Source organism: Coregonus lavaretus, assembly GCF_964263955.1.
Source record: "Coregonus lavaretus genome assembly, chromosome: 8".
NCBI lineage: Eukaryota > Metazoa > Chordata > Actinopteri > Salmoniformes > Salmonidae > Coregonus > Coregonus lavaretus.
Window position 1 is genome coordinate 31,865,150 of NC_139995.1, and position 17,359 is coordinate 31,882,508.

General features: G+C 45.7%; 1 protein-coding gene across 1 annotated transcript in view; it reads right to left on the minus strand.

Annotated features, from left to right (window-relative positions):
- Window positions 1-13,656, minus strand: part of LOC311134011 (uncharacterized protein) — a gene marked incomplete at its 5' end in the record, with an annotated part of 137,760 nt that extends 124,104 nt beyond the window's left edge. Inside the window, 3 exons of the mRNA XM_084167625.1 lie at window positions 11,785-12,503; window positions 12,750-12,922; window positions 13,253-13,656. Of these exons, the coding sequence (XP_084023751.1) occupies window positions 11,785-12,503; window positions 12,750-12,922; window positions 13,253-13,656 (1,296 nt within the window). The remainder of the gene's footprint in view (window positions 1-11,784; window positions 12,504-12,749; window positions 12,923-13,252) is intronic.
- Between the last annotated feature and the right edge of the window lie 3,703 nt (window positions 13,657-17,359).

Genomic DNA, 17,359 nt, shown 5'->3' on the forward strand with positions numbered 1-17,359 from the left:
AAGTTGGCTGGATGTCCTTTGGATGGTGGACCATTCTTGATACACACGGGAAACTGTTGATCGTGAAAAACACAGGAGCGTTGCAGTTCTTGACACACTCAAACCGGTGCGCCTGGCACCTACTACCAATACCGTTCAAAGGCACTTAAATCTTTTGTCTTGCCGATTCACCCTCTGAATGGTACACAATCCATGTCTCAATAGTCTCAAGGCTTAAAAATAATTATTTAACCTGTCTCTACACTGATTGAAGTGAATTTAATAAGTGACATCAATAAGGGATCATAGCTTTCACCTGGATTCACTTGTTCTGTCAGTCATGAAAGAGCAGGTGTTCTTAATGTTTTGTAAGTCGCTTTGGATAAAAGCGTCTGCTAAATGGCATATTAATTAATTAATAATAATAATAATTTAAAAAATAATTAATTTAATATTAATAGTATACTCAGTGTGTATTTGAGCTTTAATAAGCTTTAAAAATGCTAAATTTTCTCTCAGCCTCATGACAAAATGTGTAGAATAGTATGAGATGAGCTATAAAACTGCACATTTTCCTCTTTGCCCTATGGCAAAATGTGTAGAATTCAGTGGCGGTCGGTGCCGATTTCTTTTTTAATGAGCATGGCCTTATTTCTATTACAACATATTGGATGACTGTTATTCATATTCCGTTCATCCAACTCAATGTAACATCGATAGGTTTAGGCTACTACATGACACTCAAATGTTCTCTGTACCCATCATGAGGTTGCTACAACATAGCCTGTGAATGAAAGTTTACAACGTAGGCGCACAGGTCGAGAGAATTTTGAGTATTCAAGGTGACAGACAGTGACACATTCAATACCGCCTTGCACACTCTTGACTGCATCTAGCTGATCTAGGGTCTAATAATTAGTTCAACAGTTGCAAATGAGAGTTTCTATTGGACAAATTCAGGTATGATTATCCCCGTTTTGTTAAGTTTGCTTCCGTTTTAGAAAAGTTTTTCAACAGAATCAGCGGAATGAATACACCCCTGATCACACGCAAACACAGTTCACTTTCATAGCAGCCACATAAAAACAGCATGATCACTTTACTCATTGTATATATAATTCCTTCTCGCAAACTATCTACGCGCTTTTCTCCTCTCACTCTTGTGGACAACACGTCAGCTGTCTGTGACCAGGCGAAAAAACCTTTCCAAGCCAAACCTTCAAATCATGACCGCTAACCGCTACATCGTTGTCACGTCATAGTCAACATAGCTACTGGAACTAACACGTTGGTAAACCCGCTACAATCATGCAGTACAGTGTACAGTCAGAAAGCAGTTTAGAGTTCCAGTATTGGATAGCCATAGCCATTTAGTTAACATAACATCCCTCTCTGTTTGAGTCGGGTGTTTGAGTAGGCTAAACTTGCTAGCTGCATTCGCTACCTAAGTGAAGGTAAAAAATAAAAATCTCTATCTCTCTCTCTCTCTCTCTTGCTTATCCTTAATTTTGGAATAAATGAATTTGTTCAAAATGGTTCAACTATTGTTTTTCTGTCTGTGTCAACTACTCACCACATTTTATACACTGCAGTGCTAGCTAGCTGTAGCTTATGCTTTCAGTACTAGATTCATTCTCTGATCCTTTGATTGGGTGGACAACATGTCAATTCATGCCACAAGAGCTCCAATTGTTTGGAGGACGTCCTCCGGAAGTTGTCATAATTACTGTGTAAGTCTATAGAAGGGGGTGAGAGCCATGAGCCTCCTAGGTTTTGTGTTGGAGTCTATGTACCCAGAAGAGGACAGATGCTAGATGTCCTCCAGCTACACCATGGTGCTACCCTACAGAGTGCTGCTGAGGCTACTGTAGACCTTCATGGCAAAACGGTGTGTTTTAATCAATTATTTGGTAACGTTAATATATTTAGTATAGTTTTATCTAACAAGGATAACTTTTTTTATGTTTCACTATTTACATTTTTAAGAAATTCACTGAGGAGGATGGTCCTCCCCTTCCTCCTCTGAGGAGCCTCCACTCGTAGAATTGCAGGAAATTAGCTATAAAACAGCAACATTTTCTCTCAGCCTCATGGCAAAATCTGTAGAATAGCATGAGATTATCAATAAAACTGCACATTGTTCTCTTTGCCCCTTGGCAAAATGTGTAAAATTGCAGGAAGTTAGCCTGGTTGGAGGAGGAGACAGAAACAAGGGGACTGACTGGGTATGCTGTGGTTATTATGCCCCCCTGTCTCCCTAAACGCTACTACTCCCTATACCAGTCATACAGTCCCTGACACTTTCTCATGACCCAAGTCAGGCTTTTAAATGCATAGTTACTCCCTCCAATGACTTGCAATCAATATAATAGATGAATCCATAGTTGAAAGCTATGATTACAAAGAATGACCAACACACACACACACTACCCGGTATTAATATTACAAGTGTGATAAACAAAGAGGAGCCATTTCAACCATGCTGCATTTACACTTGTTTACATTGTCTTCTTTTACTTTGACCCAACAATTATTAAGTAATTACCCTAGAGCCAGGCTGTCTCCCACAGCCTGATTAGGATAACTGTTGTTGTTATTGTCTGCGTGTTCCTCTTCCTCTTTCTTCCTAAATGCCACAGGAAAAGGGCCAGACTGAGGGGGATTGAAGAGAGAACCGAGTGTAAGAAAGATGTTAGGGAAGATGGGGAAAATGTGTCATAGAACCTGTGTACAATACATGGCCCGGCTTAGTGGTTTAGCATTCCTGACCATTTAGTCAATTAAATGTTCTTATCCGATGGTCAACTTGATGTGCCAGTACATTGCTTTTTACTAGGACAAGAATAGAGCAATGCAAGGGGACATATTTTTCAGGGTTTTTTATATTTTTACCAACATCCTCTCACCTAGGATGTATGATGACAGGAGCAGGGGCGGTGTGTTCATTAGGGCGATATGGGCGACGCACTGCCAAACGGGAAAAGGAAGGGATTTTTTTTCTAATCAATTATATCACAGCAACAGTAGTTATTAGTGTTCTAATCTAGACGTCTGATCTGCCACTAAATGTCCAATCAGGCTAAAGTCGTGCTTCAAATGGCCCCGCCCGTTTTGGGGCGATTTCAGTCAGGTTGAAAATCGCCCAGAAGTGTCTCATAGCCTCTCATGTAAAATCTTTTTTTTTTCAAATATCAGAGCTTTCAATACAATCTCTATGAGTTCCGGGAGGGCTTGCACTTACGCGCTTTCGTCATACGTAACATAACTAAGAAAAGAGCGGGTAGCAGCGTCAATCAAGATGGCTAGCGTTCAGTGCAACTCGATTGTCTCTTTGAAAGAAGTTCGTTTTTGTCGGCGAACAAATCAAGATAAATTAGCAACGAAACAATTAGGACCTCCCAGACCAAATGTAATAATTCGACAGGTTTCTACTAAAGGGGGAAAGTCCTACACCCGAGGATTTTCCAAAAATTGGGCTGTCAAAGACCCACATGGATAGCTGTTTGAGATTGTCTGCTTTGGGGAGAGTGAACATTGCCACTCAACTGGATGAGGGATACAGGCTAGCTGTCCGCCGCCACAACGATGACGTTAGCAAGAACCGCCACATCCTCAGCCGGCTAATCCAGTGTGTGAAGTTTTGCGGAGTGTTTGAGTTAGCTTTGCGAGGCAAAGATGAAACGGAGGGCTCCACCAACCCTGGTATTTTTCTTGGACTTGTCAACTTTGTGGCACAATTAGATGAGGTGTTTGATGACCATCTTAAAAATGCTAAAGTTTTCAAGGGCACATCAAAGACCATTCAAAACTAGCTACTGGAGTGTATGCTAGCGGTCATGAGGGAACATATTGTGGAGGAGGTGAAGTCGGCGAACTTCGTAGCTATCCAAGCTGACGAGACCACGGACGTTTCTGCTGGTGCTTGTGCTGAGGTACATAGATAGCAAGAAGATTTTATTTTTTTCCTGGGGCTTTTTCACAAAATCATGCCCCACGTCGACATTCTGTACCAGAAGCTACAGAAGAAGGACATCGATGCTGTCTTCATCAAACGTGCCCTCGACAGCTTCACAAGCAGTGTGCAGGCCATAAGGTAAGATTAAACAATATCATTCGATCTTTCTCAAAGCAGAGCTTTATTTGAAAATGTATGCATGAAAGGAGACATCATCATATTTACAAATCTATACAATTGGCCAGAATATGGTTGTTCATTTTTACAAAGCCATACAGATAGCTGTGTTTACCTTTTCTAGAAATTATTTTCAAATTCTGTTTTCAGGCAAAATGTCTATCACTGTTCATTTTCACAAATCTATACAAGAGGGCAGAATATGGAAGTCTATATGTCACGATCGTCTAATGAGGGAGACCAAGGCCAAGCGTTGCGAGCGAACATATTTACTTTAATTAGTAAAGCACCACACTCAAAATACAAAACAATAAACAACGAATGCGTGACGTCTAGGGTACAACACGAAACCACACGAACAAAATCCCACAACCCGAAAGAAAAACAGACAGATTAAATATGGCTCCCAATCAGAGACAAACAGCCGACAGCTGACACTCGTTTGCCTCTGATTGGGAGTCACACCGGCAAACATAGAAAATTGACAACCTAGAACACCCACCAAAGAAACAGAAAACATAGAATGAACACACCCTGGCTCAACATAATGAGTCCCCGAGCCAGGGTGTGACAGTACCCCCCCCTAAAGGCGCGGACTGCGACCGCGCCTAAATACGAACAAAAACAGGGGAGGGCTGGGTGGGCATTCCTCGGCGGCGGCTCCGGCTCTGGGCTAGATCCCCACTTCCTCTCCAACCCCCCAAAGTACCCCTGGTCCTGTCTAGCCCCGCTGGCCGGAGCCGGACTGACGACACGCGCCCCTGGCCTGGTGCGTGGAACAGGAACGGACCTGACCGGGCTAACGATACACACCCCTGGCTTGGTGCGTGGAGCAGGAATGGACCGGAATGGGCTGGCGACGCGCACCACAGACTTGGTGCGGAGAGCAGGAACGAGCCGGACAGGGCTGACGACTCGCATCCCTGGCTTGGTGCGAGTAGCAGGAACGGGCTGGACCAGGCTGACGACTCGTACCCCTGGCTTGGTGCGAGTAGCAGGAACGGGCTGAACCAGGCTGACGACTCGCACCCCTGGCTTGGTGCGAGTGGCAGGAACGGGTTGGACCAGGCTGGCGACTCGCACCCCTGACTTGGTGCGAGTGGCAGGAACAGGCTGGACCAGGCTGACGACTCGCACCCCTGGCTTGGTGCGAGTAGCAGGAACAGGCCGGGTCGGGCTGGCGACGCACACCGTAGGCTTTGTGCGTGGAGCAGGGACAGGCCGGGCTGGGCTGGCGACGCACCCCGTAGGCTTTGTGCGTGGAGCAGGAACAGGCCGGGTCGGGCTGGCGACGCACACCGTAGGCTTTGTGCGTGGAGCAGAGACAGGCCGGGCTGGGCTGGCGACGCACCCCGTAGGCTTTGTGCGTGGAGCAGGAACAGGCCGGGCTGGGCTGGCGACGCACACCGTAGGCTTTGTGCGTGGAGCAGGAACAGGCCGGGCTGGGCTGGCGACGCACACCGTAGGCTTTATGCGAGAAGCTTGGATGGGCCGGACTGGGCTGGCGACGCGCACCACAGACTCGGTGCGGAGCGCAGGAACGGGCCGGGCTGGGCTGTCGACGCACACCGTAGGTTTGGTGCGGGGAGCAGGAATAGACCGGACCGTACTGGGGACACACACCACTGGCTCTACACCGGGATCTGGAACGGGCCGGACCGGACTGGCAACACACGCCAGTACCTCTCGCCGTGCCTCTACACCTTCCATCCCCTCTTCTACCAGTGGCCCCCGTAACCTGGCGGCCTCCTCTGCAACCCCGCTGGACCGCTCCATAGCGGCCTCCTGCTGCCCCGACGTCGTGAGCCCCCCCCTAAACATTTTCTGGGGGTCTCTCCTCCCCGTGGACCAGGCCTCCAACATTCTCTCCCACTTCTCGCTCCTCTGTCTCCAACCCTCTTCACTCAGCTCCTCAATGGGCTTGCCCCAGTCGAAGCTGCCACGGAGATCTATTAGCGATGGCTCCTGGACACGCTGCTTGGTCTGGTCTTGGTGGGATTTTCTGTCACGATCGTCTAATGAGGGAGACCAAGGCGCAGCGTTGCGAGCGAACATATTTACTTTAATTAGTAAAGCACCACACTCAAAATACAAAACAATAAACAACGAATGCGTGACGTCTAGGGTACAACACGAAACCACACGAACAAAATCCCACAACCCGAAAGAAAAACAGACAGATTAAATATGGCTCCCAATCAGAGACAAACAGCCGACAGCTGACACTCGTTTGCCTCTGATTGGGAGTCACACCGGCAAACATAGAAAATTGACAACCTAGAACACCCACCAAAGAAACAGAAAACATAGAATGAACACACCCTGGCTCAACATAATGAGTCCCCGAGCCAGGGTGTGACACTATACAAATTTCTTATTACCAATAACTTGCATCAATGTTTTCAGTAGCCTCTATCAAAAGCTCCTGCTTGCTTGTTGTGAATTATGCTCAGGTGCACATATTTCCAATTCAACCATGAGGCCTTTTTGAAGCAAGTAATGTGTATATCAGTATTGACTTATATGCTGCCCCTGTCTTCATGTTGTTGCTGGACATATCTTTTTTAAAATGTGTGTAGGTCACCTAAATCATCAGAAAAATTGCCCCCCCTGAGAATTTTTTCAGGAGCCGCCACTGGACAGGAGGCTATATCAGGCAGATCAGGATGGACAAGAAAGAGAATGTTAGAAGGAATGAAAGAGAGGCAACAGAATACAGAAACTGTGTGTATAAAGGATGTCATGCTGCTTGTTTAGCGAGTACCACTTCCTCCTGATTTGGCCAATACCTGACGCAAAGTTGGGACCTGACTGCCCTCCTGAAGCGTCTTACCAGTCAGTGCCACGCCAAAAGCTAGTTATTTGTGTGTGTGTGTGTGTGTGTGTGTGTGTGTTTGTGTGTGAGTGTGTATGTGGTACTGGAGCTGTTGACCAAATAACAGGGACAGGCAGAAAAGTAGGGTTGGTTACGTTTGACTAAGGTGGCCATTTTGATTCATTTTACAACCTGCAGCCAACTCCCTGCTCCATGGTGGATAGGGGGAAGAGAGGGAGTGTGGTGCTCCCAGTTGCATTGCAGATGTTCTGAGCGAGGTGTGTCACGCTGTAAATCATCCTTCACCAAAGCCATAAACTGGAGGCATGATGTCATCCTCCTCTGTTATTACTTATGGATTCAGGAGGTTTAGGGGCATGATACCTATCCAGAGGGCATTGGGGAGGGGAGGGAGTAGGGCAGGGCTGGGAGATGGTGCTTAGAGAGAATAGAATATATAGAATATAACTTTATTGTCAATCCAGAATGGAAATTTGCCTTTGGCATTAACGTAAAAAAAAGGATCACAGAGAGGAGGATGTCGACTCCCAGGTAATAGAATAGAGTAGAATGGAAAACAGTTATCAATGGCCTATACTCCTTGATCAAAGGCCTAAGACTGCTGTCACAGTCACTAGCCCATTCAAGCTTAACATCCTTGTCATTTATCGCCCTCCAGGTTCCCTTGGAGAGTTCATCAATGAGCTTGACGCCTTGATAAGTTCATTTCCTGAGGATGGCTCACCCCTCACAGTTCTGGGTGACTTTAACCTCCCTACGTCTGCCTTTGACTCATTTCTCTCTGCCTCCTTCTTTCCACTCCTTTCCTCTTTTGACCTCACCCTCTCACCGTCCCCCACTACTCACAAGGCAGGTAATATGCTTGACCTCATCTTTACTAGATGCTGTTCTTCTACTAATCTCACTGCAACTCCACTCCAAGTCTCCGACCACTACTTTGTATCCTTTTCTCTCTCGCTCTCCTCCAACACTACTCACTCTGCCCCTACTCAGATGGTAATGTGCCGTCGCAATCTTCGCTCTCTCTCTCCCGCTACTCTCTCCTCTTCCATCCTAACATCTCTTCCCTCTGCTAAATCCTTCTCCCTCCGATCTCCTGATTCTGCCTCCTCAACCCTCCTCTCCTCCCTTTCTTTTGACTCTCTCTGTCCCCTATCCTCCCGGCCGGCTCGGTCCTCCCCTCCTGCTCCGTGGCTTGACGACTCATTGCGAGCTCACAGAAGAGGGCTCCGGGCAGCCGAGCGGAAATGGAGGAAAACTAGACTCCCTGCGGACCTGTCATCTTTTCACTCCCTCCTCTCTACATTCTCTTCCTCTGTTTCCGCTGCTAAAGCCACTTTCTACCACTCTAAATTTCAAGCCTCTGCCTCTAACCCTAGGAAGCTCTTTGCCACCTTCTCCTCCCTACGGAATCCTCCTCCTCCTCCCCCTCCCTCCTCCCTCTCTGTGGATGACTTCGTCAACCATTTTGAAAAGAAGGTTGACGACATCCGATCCTCATTTATTAAGTCAAATGACACCGCTGGTCCTGCTCACACTGCCCTACCCTATGCTTTGACTTCTTTCTCCCCTCTCTCTCCAGATGAAATCTTGCGACTTGTGATGGCCAGCCGCCCAACAACCTGCCCGCTTGACCCTATCCCCTCCTCTCTTCTCCAGACCATTTCCGGAGACCTTCTCCCTTACCTCACCTCGCTCATCAACTCATCCTTGACCGCTGGCCATGTCCCTTCCGTCTTCAAGAGAGCGAGAGTTGCACCCCTCCTCAAAAAACCTACACTCGATCCCTCCGATGTCAACAACTACAGACCAGTATCCCTTCTTTCTTTTCTCTCCAAAACTCTTGAGCGTGCCGTCTCTAGCCAACTCTCCTGCTATCTCTCTCAGAATTACCTTCTTGATCCAAACCAGTCAGGTTTCAAGACTGGTCATTCAACTGTGACTGCTCTTCTCTGTGTCACGGAGGCTCTCTGCACTGCTAAAGCTAACTCTCTCTCCTCTGCTCTTATCCTTCTAGACCTATCCGCTGCCTTTGATACTGTGAACCATCAGATCCTCCTCTCCACCCTCTCCGAGTTGGGCATCTCCGGCGCTGCTCACTCTTGGATTGCGTCCTACCTGACAGGTCGCTCCTACCAGGTGGCGTGGCGAGAATCTGTCTCCGCACCACGTGCTCTCACCACTGGTGTCCCCCAGGGCTCAGTTCTAGGCCCTCTCCTATTCTCTCTATACACCAAGTCACTTGGCTCTGTCATATCCTCACATGGTCTCTCCTATCATTGCTACGCAGACGACACACAATTCATTTTCTCCTTTCCCCCTTCTGATAACCAGGTGGCGAATCGCATCTCTGCATGTAGTGGCTTCCTTTCCTCTTTACCATAGCCACTGCCCTAGCCTGAAGCGGGGTTGTTTCGGACGCATACAGTCCACACTCAACGTTTCCAAACGGCCAAACATTCAATGAGATCCAGGGATATAGTGCAACAAAAAATGTTTATTCTTCTTATCTAACAAAAAGGTATTCTCCAATCAACTTAAAGCAGAGATTACTTGAAATGCAAATACATAATATAATATGACCTGTCTGTCTGTATTTCTGTATGTCTATATGGTCAAAAAACTATACCGCTCCCGCATCTAGCAAGGACTCCTCCCCCCGAAGGCCCAACTTCCTGCCTTTATACTAACACAATTAACACAGTACAATGAATGGGCAAGAGGGGGGGCCAAAAACTGAGTTACACTAATAACAAATGAATATATCTCAATCCGGTAAATAAATCATAAAGGTACGTACCTAATATTTCATCATATACATTAATATTTAATATATTTACACAAATGTACATGGAGCTCAGTATGTTCAGTCTTTTATACAAAATATGCCCAAATCGGCTCTAACATACCGGCCCCTAATTGTTGACTGCACTGAATGCACAACAATTACTTAATATTCAAACGTAGAGCCAATACAAAAACATTCTATACCAGAGCACCATTACAGTTCATAGCTATATACAAATATACAAGGTGCCATATAGGAAAATAGTCCATAGATCTCAGTCTGAGTTGAAGTGTAAAGGTGTTCAACTTCCAAAAAATGTCAATAGTTTGACGTCCACAAAATGTATGACATCAAAGAATGTAAGAGTACGACATCAACGAATCAGAGGTGCACGTGATTCAAAGATGGAGCACTGTGTGTGTGTGTGTGTGTGTCTCACTTCGTCGCCTCAAGGAGCAGACAGAGTTTATTGATAGGTCTCTGTAGGATATTGGTCTTAGTCTTAACCATGACGCTCCGGACAAGACCTTTGGCCCCTGGCAAAGCCTTCACCACACGCCCCATTAGCCAAGAGTTCCTTGGGGCGGTGTCATCGACGATGACCACAAGGTCACCAGGACTGAAGTTTCTCTTAGTTTTGTTCCACTTGTTCCGCTCCTGCATAAGTGGAAGATACTCCCTGATCCATCTCTTCCAGAAGAGGTCAGTGATATATTGTACTTGCTTCCATCTCCTTCTTGAGTATAGGTCACTTCTCTGGAATAGTCCTGGTGGCAGGACTGGCTTTGCTTTCAGATGAAGCAGATAGTTCGGAGTCAGGGGTTCTAGATCGTTAGGGTCATTTGTTACAGTAGTGATTGGTCTGTCGTTCATAATCGCCTCAACTTCACACAAGGCTGTCTGCAAAGCCTCATCATCCAGTACTTGCTCTTTAAGGACTGAATAGAGGATCTTTTTCACCAGTCGGATCAACCTCTCCCATACCCCCCCATGGTGGGCTCCAGAGGGAGGGTTGAATGACCATGTCACTCCTTCCTTCAGTAATTTATTTTGAATCTTGTTGTGATCCAGCTCTTTCAGAGCTTCTCCTAGCTCTCTGTGTGTTCCGACAAAGTTGGTGCCATTGTCTGTTCTGATACTTGTTACTGGGCCCCTTCGACAGATGAACCTGCGCAGGGCATTGATGCAGGAATCAGTATCCAGATAACTAGCAACTTCTAGATGGACAGCTCGACTCACAAGGCAAGTAAAGATCACACCATACCGCTTCACATGAACGTGGCTTCGCTTCACCTCTATGGGGCCGAAGTAATCTATGCCCACATGGGTGAAAGGCGGCAAATCAGGTGCTACCCGATCTTGTGGAAGGTCAGCCATCTTCTGTTCCCCAGCTCTAGCTTGCATCCGCCTGCAGAAGACACAGCTCTTAAGGATCTTCCTTGCTAAGGAGTTGGCACAGGGTATCCAATATCGCTGGCGAAGTCTAGAAAGCATGTGACCTCTCCCAGAGTGGCCAACCTGCTCATGGATGTGGAGTAAGATCAGTCTGGAGATGTAGGAGTCTTTGGGCAGGATCATAGGATTCTTTAGTTCCGTAGGCATAGCAGCTTTGCTTAACCTTCCTCCTACTCTCAGAATGCCATTGTCAACTATTGGATCAAGCTTACAGATTGAGCCGCTTCTCTTGGCACATTGTTTTCCTTTTACAACTAGTGCAATTTCTTGTTTAAAGTGCTGTCGTTGCTCAAATCGAATGATGACCTTTTCTGCTTCATCTAGGTCATCTACAGACAGACTTTCTTTTCCAAACGTCAGTTTGAACTTGTCAATTTGTTCCTTCAGTGAGTTTGTCAGACTCTGATCTGATCCTGGATCGGTTTGGGTGAGAACTTTCCTTTTCTGGCTTAACTGTAGTAGAAGTCTCTTCAGTTTCAGCATCCAGGCAACTGCTTTCTTCAAGCTGTTCCATGTTGAATAGTACTCAATCAGTTTGCTGGTCGGACTCTTTTCTTCCACACATGTACTGTTTACGATGACGTCTTTTCTCACCTCTGGATCATCTGGAGGGATGGAGCCAAGCTCCTCGGGGACTTTCGGCCATTGTGTTTCTGTTTTCTCCAGGAATTCTGGTCCTTTGCGCCATCTCTTTGAGTTCAGGAAAGTTTCAACATGTAATCCTCTTGAGGCATCATCGGCTGGGTTGTGTTTGGAGTTCAAATACCTCCACTGTTTTGCTTTCGATAGGTCACGGATCATAGCAACCCTATTCGCCACAAAAGTATGGAATCTCTTGGTATCGTTGCGGATGTATTTTAGCACCGACTGGCTGTCTGTCCAGAAAGTTGACTCCTCAAGTTCAATCTGGAGCTCCAACCTTAACATCCTGTCCACTCGCACTGCCAATGTTGCTGCAGCAAGTTCCAGTCTGGGGATCGTCATCTGCTTGAGTGGAGTCACCCTTGATTTCCCCAGTATGAATGCGATGTGGACCTTTTCCATAACGTTTGTGAACCTAAGGTAGCTTGCCGTGCCATAACCTTGTTCACTTGCATCACCGAAGTGATGCAGCTGTGCGGTCTTGATTTGACCAAAGTTCTCCGGCATCATACACCTGTTGATCTGGAATCTGGAGAGCTGGTCCAGCTCTGAGAGCCATCTCTTCCATGAAATAGAGTGTTCTTCAGGGATGACTTCGTCCCATCCACACTTTAGCTTGCAGAGCACTTGAAGAATTTGCTTTGCCTTTAATACGAATGGGGCGAGGAAACCTAATGGATCATAAATAGAGCTGACAGTTGAGAGAATACCTCTTCTTGTAAGGGGTCTGTTCTTGACAGTGACCTGGAAGGTAAACACATCCCTTTCAATGTTCCATCGGATTCCAAGTGCTCTTTCAACAGGCAGCTTTTCTCTGTCCAGGTCCAGTTCTTTTATCTGCTTGGCTTTGTGTTCATCAGGGATAGAAGCTAGTACGGTGCGACTGTTGCTGACCCACTTGGTCAATTTGAACCCACCTTGAGAGCACACATCCCTGAGGTTTCTTGTGAGAGCTATGGCTTGTTCTTCTGTGGCCACTGACTTGAGGCAGTCATCAACATAGAAGTTGGACTTGACTGTTTGAATCACCTCTTCATCGTACCCCTCACAGTTGTCTTCTGCAGTCTTTCGCAGTGCAAAGTTTGCACAACTTGGAGAGGATATAGCACCGAAAAGATGTACTGTCATTCTGTACTCCTCCAATCTTTTGTTAGTATCACCATCCGGCCACCATAGGAATCGCAGGAAGTCTAAGTCATCTTCATGGACACGTACTTGATGGAACATTCCTTCGATGTCTGCCATCATGGCAATGTGCTCTTGCCGAAATCTTAGCAAGACTCCTATAAGCGTGTTTGCCAGGTCAGGGCCTTGAAGGAGTTCACTGTTAAGAGATGTACCTTTATAGGATGATGAACAGTCAAACACCACTCGTATCGTTCCTTTGCGCTTATGGTGAACGCCATGGTGTGGTATGTACCATACCTTGCCTTTCTCTCTGAGGAGCTGTTCTTGTGGTACCTTCTCGGCGTAACCTTTTGTTATCATCTCTTCCATGAAGCCTTTGTACTCTGCAGCGTAACCTTTGTCCTTCTTGAACTTCCTGATAATATTTAGAGCCCGCTGCTTTGCCATGTCGCGGTTGTTTGGCAGGACTACATATTTGTTGCGAAAGGGCAACGGTAAGTAGTAGTGATGGTCTTTGAGGGTTATGGAGCTTGATACTATCTCCATAAACCTACGATCCTCAGCTGACATCTCACTTTTCTCTTCATACTCTCTCTCAGGGAAGTCATGGTTGTACTGATTTACAAGAAGAACCCCCAGGTCGGCCATTGAGATACGATTGGCCATCACCGTAGGACGCCCGGATTCTTCTGCCATGGTACAACTGTTGAGAGGACCATTCATCACCCATCCAAAGAGGGTTTTCACTGCATACGGTCCGTTGCCTTGGCTATTTATGATTTGCCAGGGTTCCATTGCCTTTGGAGCATTTACGCCAATCAGAAGTTCGACGTCAGCATCAATCTCCTTCAACTGAACCTCTTTCAGGTATGGCCACCTTTTGAGCTCTTTCTGAGTGGGAATGTTTTCTCTTGTCACTGGGATCTTATGTTGGGTGTAGACCTTTGGTAATGCAAGAAATGTGTCGCCTTCCACATTGCCAATCTCTAATCCAGATATCTCAAAGCTCTTGGTAGGACTCTCCTGCCCCATTGTGCGTAGCAGAATTTCAGTCGCACTGCCTTTAGCTTGCAACTGCCTCATGAGTCTCTCCGTACAAAATGTTGCTGAGCTACCAGAATCGAGAAACGCATAGGTTAACACAGACTTGCTTCCATTTGCCACCTTTACTTGAACTGGCACAATTGCAAGTGCACAATCTGTACCGGCCCCGGTATCTTCACCAGCTTCCAGTGAAACAAGAGCACTGCTGACAGTCTCCTCCCGCTTTACTGCTACACCACTCATATCTGCCTTTTGAGATCTAAATCTCTCTCTTCCTTCAATGTGCAGGATAGTGGGGTGCTTTCTTTGACAGCTCTGACAGGTCATCCTTCTTTTACATTCTCTGCTTAAGTGTCCTCTCATCAAACAGCCAAAACAAAGGCCTTTTGATCTCAGAAACTCAACCTTGAATTCATGTGGCTGTGCCTTCACCTGTTGGCAGTCGACCAATAAATGCGCACCAGCACAAAATATACATGAGATACTGGGAGCATCAGAAGGGTAGGTGCCTGGTCTCTTTACTTTGAATGTTTGTTCTTTTAAAGGTTTTTCAGAGTCACAATCTGCCACTACAGCTACTGTAGTGGCAAAGCTGCTTCCCCTACTCTTGGACTTGAACTGCTGTTTAAAGTCAGCTTCTGTTTTGGGTTTTAAAAACCTTTTGTTGTACAGGGGATCTTGAATATCTCCATACAACGGATCCTGCAGTATTTTGGCCTGTTTTTCCATGAACGTTACCAGGTCACTGAACTGGGCCCTCAGGTGACTTCTCTCTAAAATATCACATGCCATAGACCTCCATTTTTCCCTTAGTTTGTAGGGAAGTTTTGACATGATCAGCTTTATGTTGGAGGGAAGATTAAGCTCTTCCATGTTCTGTAGGTCTTGCATAGCGTTACAGCAACCTCTTAGATAGAGTGCATAACCACCCAGTCCCTTTCCATCATCGGGTTTGATGTTTGTCCAGTTCCAAGCCTTTTCCATGTAAGCAGTGGTGACTTTGATTTCATTGCCAAAGTGTTCCTTTAACAACCTCTTAGCTACTGCATAGCCTCTTCTGGCTTCCATATGCAGACAACTACGGACCAGATCCTTGGGCTGACCAGAGGTGTATTGTTCCAGGTAATAGAGCCTATCCTGGTGACTGCTTGTCTTATCTTCTATACCATGCTCAAATGCACGCATGAATGTCCTAAAGTTTAGAGGATCACCGTCAAACATAGGTATCTCCCTAACAGGGAGTGTGGCTTGTTTGTGCTGTAGTACAAGGAGGTCAGCAATTTCATTCTGCCTTTGCATGACAGTAGAGAGGTTATCATGGCTGGTATTATGGCTGATACCCGCAGTGTTGATTCTGTGTCGATTGCTAGACCTTGCTGTTGGCTGCTGAAGAGTGTGGTTTACGACTGTTTTCGGAATAGGGTTTGATGGCTTTGTGGTCGGTTGTTGTAAAACTCTTTGTAGTGGGGTCTTTGGAACTGCACCTAATGCAGCAAACTCAACAGGTGATGGTTCAGGTTCCACATAGACCTCTGGTTCCTGTTTCTCAAAATAAGAGTTCATTCCATCTTCTTGGCTTAGTAAATGGGCTGCCACAGAATGGGATTGAGAAGTTGACTCGGTACTCTCCAGGACCTTCAGTTTGGCATTATATGCTGCTATGTCCGTTTCCAGTGCCATTTTTTCCATCCTAACATTCAGTTGAGCTTTCTCCAGTTCCAATGCATGCTTGTCTTGTAATGATGCTTGGCGAGCTAGTAGAGCTGCTCGTTCTGCCTCGGCTTTAAGGCGTTCAGAGGACACTGAGGAAGCAGTCTTAGAATACTTAGTTTTACTTGATATTTTTGACACATTGGAAATGCTGTCATGTGGTTCAATGAGCGTTTGTGGCTCAACTTCGGCCTTTTTCCATATTTCCACCTCTTTCAGGAAATGTTCATAAGTTCTCATTCTTGGTTGATAATAGTTAATGCTCTCCTGTTCCTGTTCCTCCTCTGTGACCAGCTCTAGCACAGATTCATGAGCCTTCTTAAAGTCATTGAGCACAGCATCAAATGCTTCAAGACTCTCATTCACAGTTGCAATGTTTCCTCCATCAACAAGAAGGACTTTTATTTCATTCATTTTGCGTGTACACACTCCAAGTTTGCCTCTCCGGGCTGCATAGAGTGAATTTAGATGCTCCTCTGCCCTCTCCAGTGGAGTCTTATTTGGGATTTCCTCCTCCATCATTCACTTTTAGTTCACTCAATTTACAATGACACGGTTGTTGGTTTGATTGTTAAACGTAATGCCCCTTTAGACCTCCTTTAATCTTTAAAAACACAGTCATCCATTTCAGCATATTGACCCATTTTGAATTGCACATGTGCAAGTTTGGCATTTTAGATGCGTTTTAAACATTTCATCCCGTTGAGGTTTTGTCCCTTTAATGAAGTTTTAACACGCAGTATCTTTAGATCCTTAAGTTGCATTCGTTGCGTTGATGGATTGCATTTCCACGTTAGGCCAAATATTAGATATATGATTAGGCTACATTGTGCATAGGATCTGTGTTTCCCAAACTTAAACTTCTTAATTGTTTTCACAGCGCTGTATTTTGAATTCCATTCCCAAGTTTATCAAACATTCCAATTATAAGCACATTTGCGCTTCCATAATATGCATGATCAAACGATCGCCTTGAACAGGGCAGCTCATTCATTCGCAGTGGTTACTCACGGCTGGCGAAATCTAGGAGTTCAAATCCTTCCAAGCGAGCTGTCCTTATGGTCCGAATGCAATTACAAATAGAACAAAGTCCAGCGTGTGTCCGAACCGGAGATTTCCTTCCGGTAGTAATCCTTCACGGAGTTTTTTGACTTGAATGTAGTGGCTTCCTTTCCTCTTTACCATAGCCACTGCCCTAGCCTGAAGCGGGGTTGTTTCGGACGCATACAGTCCACACTCAACGTTTCCAAACGGCCAAACATTCAATGAGATCCAGGGATATAGTGCAACAAAAAATGTTTATTCTTCTTATCTAACAAAAAGGTATTCTCCAATCAACTTAAAGCAGAGATTACTTGAAATGCAAATACATAATATAATATGACCTGTCTGTCTGTATTTCTGTATGTCTATATGGTCAAAAAACTATACCGCTCCCGCATCTAGCAAGGACTCCTCCCCCCGAAGGCCCAACTTCCTGCCTTTATACTAACACAATTAACACAGTACAATGAATGGGCAAGAGGGGGGGCCAAAAACTGAGTTACACTAATAACAAATGAATATATCTCAATCCGGTAAATAAATCATAAAGGTACGTACCTAATATTTCATCATATACATTAATATTTAATATATTTACACA